Source organism: Quercus lobata, chromosome 2 (genome assembly GCF_001633185.2).
Source record: "Quercus lobata isolate SW786 chromosome 2, ValleyOak3.0 Primary Assembly, whole genome shotgun sequence".
Taxonomy (NCBI): Eukaryota; Viridiplantae; Streptophyta; class Magnoliopsida; order Fagales; family Fagaceae; genus Quercus; species Quercus lobata.
Genome location: NC_044905.1, coordinates 88,671,716 through 88,684,729, shown reverse-complemented (window position 1 = coordinate 88,684,729; position 13,014 = coordinate 88,671,716). Strand labels below are relative to the sequence as shown.

Below are 13,014 nucleotides of genomic sequence, written 5' to 3'. Positions count from 1 at the left end.
TATTACTTATATTCCTCTTTTAAAATTTAGCTATGTGACTACTTAACTAAAAAATACACTTTTATTCTATAAGAAAAAATCCACATAGCAGAATTTTTTTTTTTTGTTTTTTTGGAGAATACACATGGCAGAATCTTAAAAGGTGATCTAATGAACAGTACCTAAGTATTGTACATAAGTTTTGCTCAATGATAAAGTATGGATAAAAAGAACGGCAATACATGCTAGTGCTATGGCAAAATTTGCCAAATAGTAGCTTTTTAGAAAAAAAATTTGGTGCATAGCATACAGATGAAACATTTTAGTAAGTTGGATTATTTTTGGAACTCGAGTTTGTTAACCCAATTCCCTCTTGCGTGAAGTTTGACATGAACCAAAAAAAAAAAAACCAAAAAAACAAAACGTGGAACTCAAGTTCCTTGCGAAAAATCTTGGAACTCAAGTTTCATAGACTCGAGTTTCCCTTAAAAAAAAAAAAAAAAAAAAAAGTCTAACTTACTAAAATATTTCATCCGCATACTTTTTTGTTAATATTTTTCCAAAAAGATGCGTTTGAGCAAATTTTGCCCTAGTGCTATAGTCTAAAGGGTTTGTTGAACTTTTAAGACATTTATCAGCCCAGGTTCATTGTTAGTCTTTTTGGTCTTTGATGACTTGGTTTTATGCTGGCCAAGCTATTAAAAATATTTGTAATTACGGTCCATCTATACAAATGCCTTGGAAAAACCAACGTAGACATCTTTTTTTTTTTTTATGAGACAACGTAGACATCTATAGTTTATTGGGGGTTATTTCTTATTTTAATAGTGGTTAAATATCAGTCGATCCTTCCAACTATGGGTGGCCTAGAATACAAATCAATGTCATCTTTATTCTATTCGAAGTTTCATTCTTCTTTATGTTGAAATATTCATTGTATGTCACTAATGTCTTAGGGGACAAAAAAAAAAAAGGAAAAGAAAAAAGAAATATTCATTGTATGGGGATGTCTCTCTGCATGTATCTATCTTCTTTAATTAACCTTTTTTTTTTCTTTTACCTTGTCAAACCAATGCAGAAGTTTCCAGAGCTTGATTTTCGGAAAAATAAAGATGGGAGATATATCATTATATTGGCGTTGGAAATGGGTTTTCTCCCTTACCTTTGCCAAAAGTCAAAGGCAATCAAGCTCAAGTTCAAAAAAATTAGTAAGAAAGGGAAAGCTGATGTTATGGATACAGCAACTCCTCACAACATGTGGGTCCTATACGGAATAAATTTGTCTCATAAAATACTTTTTCTTTGAAAACTAGAAAGATTAAAATTTAAAACAATTGGAAGATATATTGAAAAATCCCCTCAAAACATTTCTCTCTTTATTTAAAAAAACATCCAAACAAAGTTAATTACATTAGGATTTATTTATAGTGTTGACTAATTCCATATAATAAAAATTGTAATTGTTCAAATATGTTTAATTGTAGTTTTAATTGTAATTGTATGGTGTAATTGATGATGAAGACTGAAGAATGAAGAATACTATTCACTGTGTTGAAATGAAGATTTTGGTTGAGCGAAGTGGCTAGATTAATCAACTGAACTGGAGATTTTGCACATAAAGTTTCGACAGATTGTTGCTAGATTTTATGTTCCGGCAAACCTATTAAAGGAAAGCCATCGACCTAGGCTTTTTCGACTGATTTGTAGCCAAGCATACCTTAGTGGTATTTAAATGAAATTTCAACCCTAATTCCGTAAGAAGGAAGACAACTGCACTAAATACAGAAAAATAGAAAGAAAGCCTTCTAGTTCTTCCTACCTTTCCCATTAATACTCCTTTGAGAGGCTTATACATCCAAACAAAAATATCATCATATGTATATTGGAGTCATCTGTTTGAAACAACAAAGATGACATCAAATGTTCAAGAAGCTTTTAGCTAGGATTTTTTCCTTGGGGGGAGGCTAAACATAATAAAATTCTTAAGAAAAAAAACCTTAATTTTATGATCAAAAAGTTGTATATCCAACGTTTTTTTATGGTACTAAAATCATTTATAATTGATTCTGAATGAAACTTGTAAGGACGCGATTCGTGACGGACCGTAACAGTGTCGGGTTCGCACGTGAAAAGGCCCCTAACAATATCATTTGTAGAGCGTGGGTTTGGAAGGCTAGGCCTTGTTCGATAGGCGGTGGGTTTTTCGCGGTGTTCGTATGAACTTAAGCCTTCCTACACCCCTGGAGTCTTTCTCCTGGAGGTGGGCTGGGAGGCCCTGGTTTCTGGCCATTTTTCCCAACCCCCTTTTAGGTTACTTCTTTTTCCTTTTATATTCGCCTGCGTTCATTGTCCTTCGTCCACGTATAGGGTCAATCTTTCCAAAATTGATACTTATCCCATCAGCCTATCCCCCAAAGTCGTTGGGGATGGTTGTAAAAGCCAAAGAATGCGGCTCTGTCAGGTTCAGAGCATTAAATGGTAATAACAGCAGCTTTCCCTGGATATTTTAGATCTTTTGTCCTGGTTTCGGTCCTATACCGTTTCTGCCCTCCTTTCAGAGGGGGAACTTTGGGTCTGCCGAGGACTGAGCCGTCCTCGGCGATGTCCATAGGCTATTTGGTCGAGTTTGGGCCATAGCCCTCCTCGGCTTGGGCCTTTGGATTTTCCCCAGGTAAATGGGCCCGGCCCGTAAATTGTTTAGGCCCCACAAAACTTTTTAGCAAATTTTTTTCTACATTCATAATTAAAGATTCATTCAAAATCTCATATTTCATATTGTCAAAATCCAGGATCACATTTTAAGGACAAAATATCTATTTGAATACCTTAGAAAGGCTCCAAGATGTGAACTTAAGCTAATAGATATTTTTTTTTTCCTTCAAATGTGATCTTGAATTTTGACAATATGAAACATGAGATTTTGAGTGATTGTTTAATTATGAACATAGAAAAAAATTTGGCTAAAAAGGTCCATTTAAAATCAATTATAAATGATTTTAGTACCATATAAGAATGTTGGATACAACTTTTTGCTCATAAAAGGTTTTTTTTTTTCAATAATTTAATTATGTTTAACTTGGCCCCTTAGGAAAAAAATCATGGCTTCGCCACTGGCCCTATAGAGGGTTTTTACTTATTGGCTTTTCACTTAAAGAACAAATATCATCGTCTATGTGTGATTGTTTTTAACCATGCTTAATCTTATGCTTGAATATTGATCAATTAACTATCTTGTAAACAATTGATTAAAATGCTTAAAAATGGTAGTTAATCCACCATAATGGTCTAAACGAATTTTTAAAAAAAATTAAACACCCATATTGCCCTTCCCTATGCTCCTCATCCATCCAAATACTACATTATAACCAAAATCAAATAAAAAGGAATAAAAAATAGCCATTAAAACAATGACAAAATATGTAGAATATGACTATCGTTCCTCCTCTCCCCTAGTATTGTTAGGACTTAGGATTGCAACTTTTTTTTTTTTTAATTATTTATAATGACAACCGGATACTATTTGATACCTATTGAAGCTCATTTTGGAGAAGCCCAATTGCAAGGAGAAGCCCAACAATAGAAGCAAAAAAGAGTTAGTGGATTGAGGGAAAAAAAAACCATTAAGCCCGAATGACAGGAAAATGGATCATAGGCCCATAAAGTAAATAAATAGGCCTTGAGGAGAGCAAATAGGTCTAAAGGAGCCCAGAGAAAGAAGTAGTAAACTCATGGGTATTATGTGATGTAGAAAAGTAAGAATGGGTCACAACAGGCCCGAAGTAATGAAGTAAGAAAGTAAGGGGTTGATGGAAAGTCCATGAGCCTCAAGGATGAAGGATACGGTAATTGGGCTAGGGAAGCTCAAAAGAGTTAGTAAAAACCCATAGGAATGCAGAATTAGCAAATGGGCAGAGGATACCCAAGGAAAGCAAATGGGCCGAGGATGCCCAAGGAGAAAGAAATGGGCCAAAGGAGCCCACAAGCAATGTAATGGGTCAAGAAAGCTCAAAGTAGCATGAGTATAAATCCAATGACTATACTGGGTCATTGTAACCTATTGAAAGAAGAACATGTAGCAGGCCCAAAAGAGGCCCAGCAAGCATGGGTCAAATAACACCACAGTAGAAATAGCAAAGTGGCATGACATGAATGGTAACAGGATTACGGAAGGAGCAAAGAGTGGGTTAAAGAGAGGAAAACCCACAATCAAGCAAAGGCCCATCCCTTGAAAGGAGCAAGCCAATAAAGAATGAAAAATCATAAAACAATTCACGCCATAAGAGGTCAAGGATGAGCGAAAGAATGCACAGATGAACCTCCAGGCCATGGCAAACGCATGAGCAGCGGACAAGCTTTGGGCGTACACAAAAGTGGAGCACGTGCAAGGCCCAGCCACCACCAACCTATACCCAGCCAAAACAAGAGTGGTGGGTCATAGGTCAGAGGTAAGAGAGGGTATGATCTGGTGGTGGGGAGAAGGGAAAATCTATTCTGAGGTTCCCACTCAGATTCTTTTGGGGGAGATATCCTACTAGGATGACATACCACCCAAAAGAAGGAAGGATGAGCTGGAACTACTAAGTGTATACCATGAGGGATAGCAAGAAAGAATACCCACACCGTGGTGGATAAGAATGCCACGGTGAACAAGTAAACAAAACAACCTTCTTTATCTAGTAATGGGGAATGGCACAGCCAGTACAGGTAAGTGGTGATAACCGGGCAGCTGACAAACCAATGGGTGGTTGGGAAGGACATCCAAATTCAGACAAAAGTAGTTAAAGACTAAAATGGTAAAAAAAAGTCACGGCATGCAGTACATAAATGGTCCTCGCCGTGCACAATAGGATCATCGCAACAGTAGCAATCACTAGGAGAGAATCATAGCACCACCTTCACCATAATACTACACGAGTAAGCGCTAAGAAAGAAAGAATAGGAGTGGGGAAAGAATCAAAATAACAAAACGGAGAGAAAAGAGAAAGAAGAGAAATAGAGAGTGTAGAATGGCAAGTGTACACCAATAGGCTAATCCCTTCTCTCCCTTTAAAAGCCTACTCTCTGTTGAGGATAAAGAATTTGCTTGGGCATAAGCCATTCAGGTCCATTCCCTTAAAGTGGATAATTTCTACAGCAGGATTATCCTGTGAGGTTATCCACGTTGAGGAAGCGGTTCCCTCCTTGGTATTAGTCCTGTAGCACAATTAAACACGGCAGACTAACATTTTCCCTTTGATTTCACTATTTATCAAAATTATTTCATTTCTTGCCTTTGTAATTTCACTTATAACGTGTTTCTTATATTGCTCTTTTCCTACTTTACTTAAGGATTCCTTATTTATTTTGTCTAACGGGAAGCGTATTGCCTTTATTGTCATACTGTATGTTTCTGCCATAACTCTTCTATAACAACTTCGCCTACCATGGGCATGTGACCAAAGTTTCAACAAACGGGGCATAATTTATGCACAAGCTGAACCAAGGTAAGTTGCAATTAGATCGATCCCAACTCTCTTATCCAGAACACTTGGGCCTCAGTATAGTAGGAGGCAGTCCAGCCCAAAATCACAAAAGGCCCACCACAATACCAAAGATGAAAACTTTAAGTGAAACATTTTTTTTTATTTAAATATCAATAAATGAATAATAATAAATTTAAAATCCAACATTTTTGCAAGAATTTTGAGATTCAAATTTACTAAAAGAATCTAATATATATATATATATATGATCAAGAGTTATTATATATTTATATTACATAATTGAACATCATTATGATATTTTCATTGTTATATATATATATATATATATATATATATATATTTGGTATTATTTCAGTGTCTTCTAATCTAACTTCTTACAAAGAATTTTCTTGTTCTTATAGTTTTTATTACAAATTTAAAATTAAAAAAAATACTTACGAATAAAATATACAAATCTATAATATAAAATTATAATAGGACAAGAATAAAATACATTTTAAAGCGTTGAACAATATAATCTATTTATAAAAAATGCACTCTTACAACTTCACTTAACAATATAATTACTCAATAGCCTCAACTAACCCAAATAAAGATAAATTTGACTCAAAGTTCAATAAATTAATTCTAATCAAACCAAGGTTACTTTCATACAGAGAATCAATTATTATGATTTAAGTGTAAAATTTAATAAAAATATTTAAAAGCTAAAATCTAATTTCCAATTTCTATTTTAGTGAGAGAGAGAGAGAGAGGTGTATCCATGTGGAAAATTTGATAACTAATGTTGACAATCTATTGTGTTGGTGTGGGAGAATAGTTTGCAAAAAATCAAGCTTCAAAATGTCAAGGGGAATTGGTCTTCAACAATGATTTAGCACACAAAAAGCTTCTGCTTTTTTTTTTTTTTATAAGTCACACGAAGTTTCAATTAGGTTTGGAAAAGAAAAAAATATTAGTAATATTTTTTTTCTTTTTTTTCTTTTCCACACATCTAATTTGTAGCCTCTAGAAGTATGATATGCAATAGCTCAACATTCAAGCCTTAAATCATTATGTGCATTTGGCTTTCGTTTGGACATGTCATTTATGCTACATTGAATTTTCTCTATTTTGGTCCGCTCCACATCTAAATCAGTCACACTCACACTTTCCTTTCTAAACTCGAGTTGTCTTCAAGTCTCCACCACTAGATTTTTTTGGATGTGCTAGAGATATTAAGGCGCAAGTCCTTTAACACAGTATCAAAGATATGTCTCATAAAAAAAAAGTATCAAAGATATGTTGTCTTTTTTATTAAAAAAAAAAATTAAATATGGTTTTTTTTTTTTTTAAAGTTAATATGGTTTTTTTTTTTTTGAGAAAATATGGTTAGTTTTTAAAATATTTTTTTTTTTTTTTTTTTTTTTTTTTTTTTTCTTTTTTTTTTTTTAATAAGGTTAGTTTTTTAAATATGCATGGGTGGCACTAATTTGGTGCGGGAATGAATTGAAAGTGGACAAACATAAAAGTATAAAACGAATTAAGAAAACAAACGGATTGCATTGGCTATTACTGAGTCAGATATATGACTTTAAAAAGAGGAAGTAAAAAAAAAAATTGTAATGCATGAGATCTTAGACAATTATTTGATCAAGATTCATTTTGGTGAATAATTGATTCGTTGCATCCTAAGTCTTCTAGTCTCTAGACCCCTCAGCAGACGTGTGGTATGGATGACACTTGCCAATATGTGCTAAAACAAGAAGCATAATTTTGCCATCATCAATAGCATTTGGCCCCAACCAACCACCTAAATGTTTCACTGAATCAGGAGGTATCATTATTAGAGGTGACCCACGGTTCATGTTCAACAGTCAAAAAATGCAGGGCTCTCTCTCTCTCTCTCTCTCTCTCTCTCTCCCTCTGCGTGATAAATAGAAGTCCCATAGGCCATAGCACTTGCTCCCTAGCGTTGAGACAAGAAATTCCTACAAACGTCTTTGAATCTGACCCTTGATAACGTAAATGTGTGAAATACAATTCAGTCTAAGAAAAATATGCACCTTTAAAATTCAGAGCTTTTGACTCCCAAAGACGATTGGTATATCCAACATTCTTGCATGTAGTCAAATGGTAGAAATTTCGTGCATTCCCTCAAGCATTTGGAAAGGTATAAACAAAGACCAACCCTGCCGTTTCAACAACCACAACCACTGACCTAACATATTTGAACCGTATGTAACAAAGTCCTTGTACATGAATCACAAGCCCACTGCTTATGATTCAAAGTACCTCTAAAAAATTGGCAAATTGGAAATAAGCCTATCCTTCTTCACCAAGGCTTGGCCGTGTTCAATTCAGTCACCCTAGTTGACAATTGATGTCCAGTTGAGCCTTTACTAGTCTAGTCAATATAGCGGGCGAGAAATGTATCAATTGCAATGTTTCTTCTTAGGGTGCATGCACTAATACCTTTTACTTTTTGTTTAATGACCGACTAAAAATAGGTAAAGATATACAACTCAATAACATAATGCATAAACAATAGTATGAGGAGGAAAAAAAAAAGGATAAGAACAAGAAGAAAAAGTTAATCAGCCCGCCAAAATGGAAAGGAAAAGAAAAGAAAACATCAAGTTCAGTGTTATCTACATATTTGCATCTGTATTCGGTTTGAATATAGTAGAGGGTCATGTACAGGAGAAAATGGAAATAGATTAAAAAAGAAAAAGAAAGAAAAAAAGGATTGTCATTAGTGTGTAGTATTACAATTGAGATAGACAAATTTGCTCATTCTTTTTCTTCCTCCTTTGCCCCCAACTATACACAAAAGACTCTTAAGAGTTAAAAAGGACACAGTGGGATCTTGGTATGATATACTTCCTCAATCATACAGCCCTTCCTGCTCCCAGACCTCCACTAGAAATTCTACCATTTCCTATCAATTAAAAGTTTAAAACACAAATAGCAAACTGTGTAATTAGCATAAAATTCCAACAACATAAAGCAAGATTACCAAATTACATAGCAGACTTACAGAAAGAGGCATAGGGTGGGGGAAAGGCTGTTTGGTCCCAAGCAAATTTTCGTAAGACGCATTCCAACTGCAAAGACAATAAGTGAAACAAACATAAATTTTGGGGGATTATAGCTCATAGAGTGTGGAACAAAGAATAACTCATGTAATAATTTATTCCTTACAGTTATGTGTGTTTATAATTTATCCCTTTGTATGATTTCTCCTAGGGATGTTCGCGGTGCGGTTTTGGATCATTTTTAACACTGCACTTTGTGATGCGGTTTAGGTAAAACTATAACTATATTACACCTCATTTTTGAGGTCACATGTGCAATGCGGTGTGGTGTGATGCTGTTTAGAGTTAACGAAAATCATAACCGCACCGCACCTCATTTTTGTGGTCACTTGTGCAGTGCGGTGAATAAGATGCAGTTTAAAACCAATATATATTTCAAATTTTAGGTTTTTCCTACCTAGCAAAAAACGGATTTTCCCTTTTGTTTTGGGCAAAGTTTTAAAATATTAAGTTAGTTTTTCTTTAGTTTGGGTTGGCTTTCCTAATCAACACTTGTAAGGATTATTAAATTTTTTTTTTTTTTTTTTGAAAACTAGGGTTATTAAACTATTAATTAATAATATATTTAATATTAAAAAAATAAATATATTAATATATAGAGAGGGTGCGATGTGGTGCAATTTGTGTGGTTTTCTTATTATAAAACTGCAAACTACACTCCATGATGCAGTGCAATGCATTGTTATTTGCAGTGCGATGCGATGCGATTCGATTATGCTATTTTGCGGGCGGTTTTGGTGCGATTTTTGCGGTTTGGTGAACACTCCTAATTTCTCCCTTCATAATCAGATTTCAAAGGCACTTATCTCACTGATCACTATTAACTTCCTAACGATCGCAAATAATGCATGCAGTAATGCTTAAATCGACAGTTACTGACTATGTTATCAAAAACCATAAAAGAGAGCACCACATTAAGCACTCCCTTCTTAAGTCGGCAAAATTTGCCAAATAGTATGTTTTTAGAAAAATTTTAGGAAAGTAGTATACGAAATAAGTTATTTAGTAAGTTAGACTGTTTTTGGAAGTCGAGTTTGGGCTGGACAAAGTCGACTTCCAAGCAGGACCAAGCAGAATGCATCAATATTGCTTGGAAGTCGAGTTTGTCAAACTCAACTTCTAGCCCAAACTCGAGTTTGCCAAACTCGACTTACAAAAAACAGTCTAACTAACTAAAAAACTTCAAACATATGATATTCACCCAATTTTTTCCTTAAAAAGTACTATTAAGCAAATTTTGCCTCTTAAGTCTATAAACTTAATAGATGATTGCTGCAGGATTTCAATCAATGAATTCTTCATAAAAGGCACCAGTATGAAGTAACTCACCTTAATCTGGGTTCCTGACTTTGTTGAGTTTGATTCCTAGGCCTGCTACTTCCAATCCATTGAAGCCTGGTTTGATTCCAGAGAAGAAGACCTGCAATTGAAAAATGTACATGTTTCATGACATAGTCTCACAACGTAGCATTGCACTAAATCTGGCATCAATGAAGTACAAGCCATAAACCCATAACCATGAACAAAGCTCACCAAAAAACCTTAATGATAGCAGCATATAAGAACAACCATACTTTCTTAGTACTACAACAACAACAAAACCTCAGTCCCAAGATTTTGCGGTCGACTATAGATCCTTGGCAGACTATATCGGGTTGAACACATCTATTCTTCTCTGTGTTCTATCCTATCCTAAATTACACTTTCTGTTACCTCTTTAATTAACATGTCATTTTTACTACTTCAACCCCAATGTTAGTTTAGGCCTTCCTCTACCTCGCAGAACACAAGCAGAAAATAAAGAATAACATATGAAGAAAACTTACCATGATTTACAAAGTCAGACTGGCTGTTCATGCTAGCACTGCCACTGCCAAAACTGAGGGCCTGGTTCAACGTGCTGATAGATGATATGCTTCTTTGAGATTGAACAGTGCTGTTCTCCAGATCACATGTGCTGGTACTCCAAAAATCATCTGATATGCTAGGTTTTCTCACCATTCGCCCTTGAATTTTTAGTCCCTTTGAGGGCTCATCAACAGCAATAATTGGCGTGGGTTTAGTGCAGCATCCAAAACAACCACTGTTCTGTTATAAACCAAGTTAAACCACATATATAATAAATAGCAGCAACCAAGATAGTACAGAATTAAGGCCAAATCAGTAAGTGTCAGCACTTAAACCAGTAAATGCAGTAGTCATCAACATTTTATTTTCCTTTTTCCTTTCCTGTTTAGGAGAAAGAATATGTTAGTTAAGTACAATAGTTGCAAAGTAAGATACAGTCTGTTACTGCATCAACAATGTGATAAAAAGACTATCCAACTTGATTCATAATTATCAAGGACACTAGATGAAAAGTACATCCTGGTGCAGTTTCTCAATCATTTTCCTAGATAGAAACGGACACCAATAGTTAAAATGCAAAAGAATAACTAGATATTTTTACTTTAAAGTGTCAAGGCACTATAAATAGGAAATGTTTGGATACTCTACAAAAATTGAATGTGTGATTTAGTTTCAAATGGGTCTTTACAAGTAAATTCATTTTCTTTTAGTTCTGGCTCCAATTGCCTGTTCAAGATGAGAAATTCATTACATCAATACCTATGTTAATTTTCAATGGACTCATTTACTCTCCATGTCATTATCGATGACATAATGCACACTCAATTGATTCATTTAGTTTCCATTTTGCATAACGAAACCTCAGGCACAATAATAAAGTACAAAGGAAATCACCGAAACATTAAAACAGATTGATAACTAGTAAGGGTGTAAGACAGTGATGAAGATGTTAGAATCAAATTGCTTCAGCAATGGGTGGAAACTGGAAAAGGCCCTAATTCTGAAACCTTAACATGAGAAAACATTCCAGAGTAGTTTGAGACAAAATTAACAAAGAGAAAATACCACACAAAAGACATAAACAAAAATATAAAAGTGAGGGTTTTATAGCGTGCACACACAATTGTTCCCAATCTTGATGTCCTCATCATTTTCACTGAAAATGTGATACGGGTGGGACTTATCGGAGTCGGAAAAAGGTTTACTACAGATAACTTGAATGCTAAGGTTGTGGCCCAACAGTTAGTATCTCTGTGCCGGACAGAGATGCATACAAATCCCGCTTCTGCAATCCCAACCCACCATGCTAATGCTGTGTGTAAATTTACGGCACCACTGTTTTCAATCTGTTATTACCAGTACAAAGATTCCGAGGTCTCATAGGATAGGAATCAAACCCACACTCACACACCCAACCAAACATAACAAACCAAAAAACCTCTTACCCTTTTCCATTACCAAAACTGCTTAATCAACTCCCACATCATTTCTATCAAAATCAAATCCTACCCATTTAGTCAATCTACCAAAGAAGATAAATGCACGCACGCACACACAAATCAGAATAATATTAGTGGCAATTAGTTTTCAAAGTAGAACCTGGTTGGTTACAGGTTTTGACTAAAAAGGATAATATTTGTATAATCAAATTTTCTTTGAGGGGTCAGAAATATTTCTATAATCAGCAATACCATAACATACAAACAAGTCAACCGACAGTCTCAAAAATTAAATTACAAGTAAGAACAACTTTAACTAAAATTACTTTTCTTGCTTTGGAAAACAAAAAAAAAACCCAGACCCATTTTTTTTTTTTTTCACAGAATCGAGTCCAAGTGGAATAAAAAAAAAATGAAGAATTAGGGCTCGAAATCAAATACTTACCCCATGTAAGCGAGGAAGTGACGAAGCCAAGAACTGATGGAACTGTTTAGTGTTACCATAATCGAAACCCAAAAATAATAATAATAATAATAAAAATTAAAAATATTCAAGATTGGGACATGGATTCCGAGAAAATTGATAGATGGGAATTCAAAATCCAGATGAGAATTTTAGGGTTTCAAAATGGTAGTGAAGAGAAATAGAGAAAATATTTTTAAAAAATGGGTAAAGCTTTTTATTTTGTTTGAGTATTTTATTATTATTTGTTATCGGGTCAAGTAAAACAGTGTTGAAAATGAAAAAGCTTTAGCTTAGCTGAGCAGAAACGTGTAGTGGATTTGATTCTGAGAATCTTATTGGGTCTTTTTGGTTTTCACTTTAAATGATGTATTGGGCCTTCTTTTCTTCTTCTTATTGATTCCCACTGGCTCCACTTCCCTACTTGCCCCACTTTTGATTAGTGACATAACAGTAACACTAATAATGGAGGGTCACTGTTTTCATATTTTTTTTTTTGGTCATATTGGAATTAAACATAAAAAAAAAAAAAAAAAAATCAAGCATAGGAAATTTTTATTTCGTCATCAATTTGTTAAATCAGTTTGGTCTACATTAAGGTCGTTTTGAATATACACTACTATTAGTTTCTTTAAAACCTTCTCCTTTCTCTCATCTCTCCTTGTATGTGTGTGTTAAAATATTTAGTATTTAAAAAAAAAAAAGTTTGGTCTACATTAAATTAA

The 13,014-nt window shown here is 34.4% G+C and overlaps 1 protein-coding gene across 5 annotated transcripts; it reads right to left on the bottom strand.

Moving 5' to 3' along the window:
• Positions 1–8,029: 8,029 nt before the first annotated feature.
• Positions 8,030–12,622, bottom strand: LOC115977068. Of its 5 annotated transcripts, none has more exons than XM_031098710.1 (6): positions 12,272–12,621; positions 10,723–10,768; positions 10,366–10,627; positions 9,869–9,959; positions 8,482–8,548; positions 8,030–8,382 (listed from the first exon to the last, which is right to left on the bottom strand). In XM_031098710.1, exons 3-6 carry the CDS (start codon positions 10,538–10,540, stop codon positions 8,329–8,331), a joined length of 387 nt encoding a protein of 128 aa, XP_030954570.1. In that variant the 5' UTR covers positions 10,541–10,627; positions 10,723–10,768; positions 12,272–12,621; the 3' UTR covers positions 8,030–8,328. The 5 variants fall into 5 exon arrangements, with proteins under 5 accessions (XP_030954570.1, XP_030954572.1, XP_030954567.1 ...); XM_031098712.1 differs by having other exon boundaries at positions 10,366–10,622; XM_031098707.1 differs by lacking the exon at positions 10,723–10,768 and having other exon boundaries at positions 10,366–10,622; positions 12,272–12,622.
• Positions 12,623–13,014: the final 392 nt, after the last annotated feature.

Coding starts and splice junctions, on each gene's coding strand:
- LOC115977068 (XM_031098707.1), bottom strand. CDS start 12,330: ATGGTAACACTAAACAGTTCCATCAGTTCTTGGCTTCGTCACTTCCTC. Junction 10,623..12,271: donor CACTTCCTCGCTTACATGGG/GTAAGTATTTGA, acceptor ATAACAGAACAG/TGGTTGTTTTGGATGCTGCA. Junction 9,960..10,365: donor GTCTGACTTTGTAAATCATG/GTAAGTTTTCTT, acceptor TTTCAATTGCAG/GTCTTCTTCTCTGGAATCAA.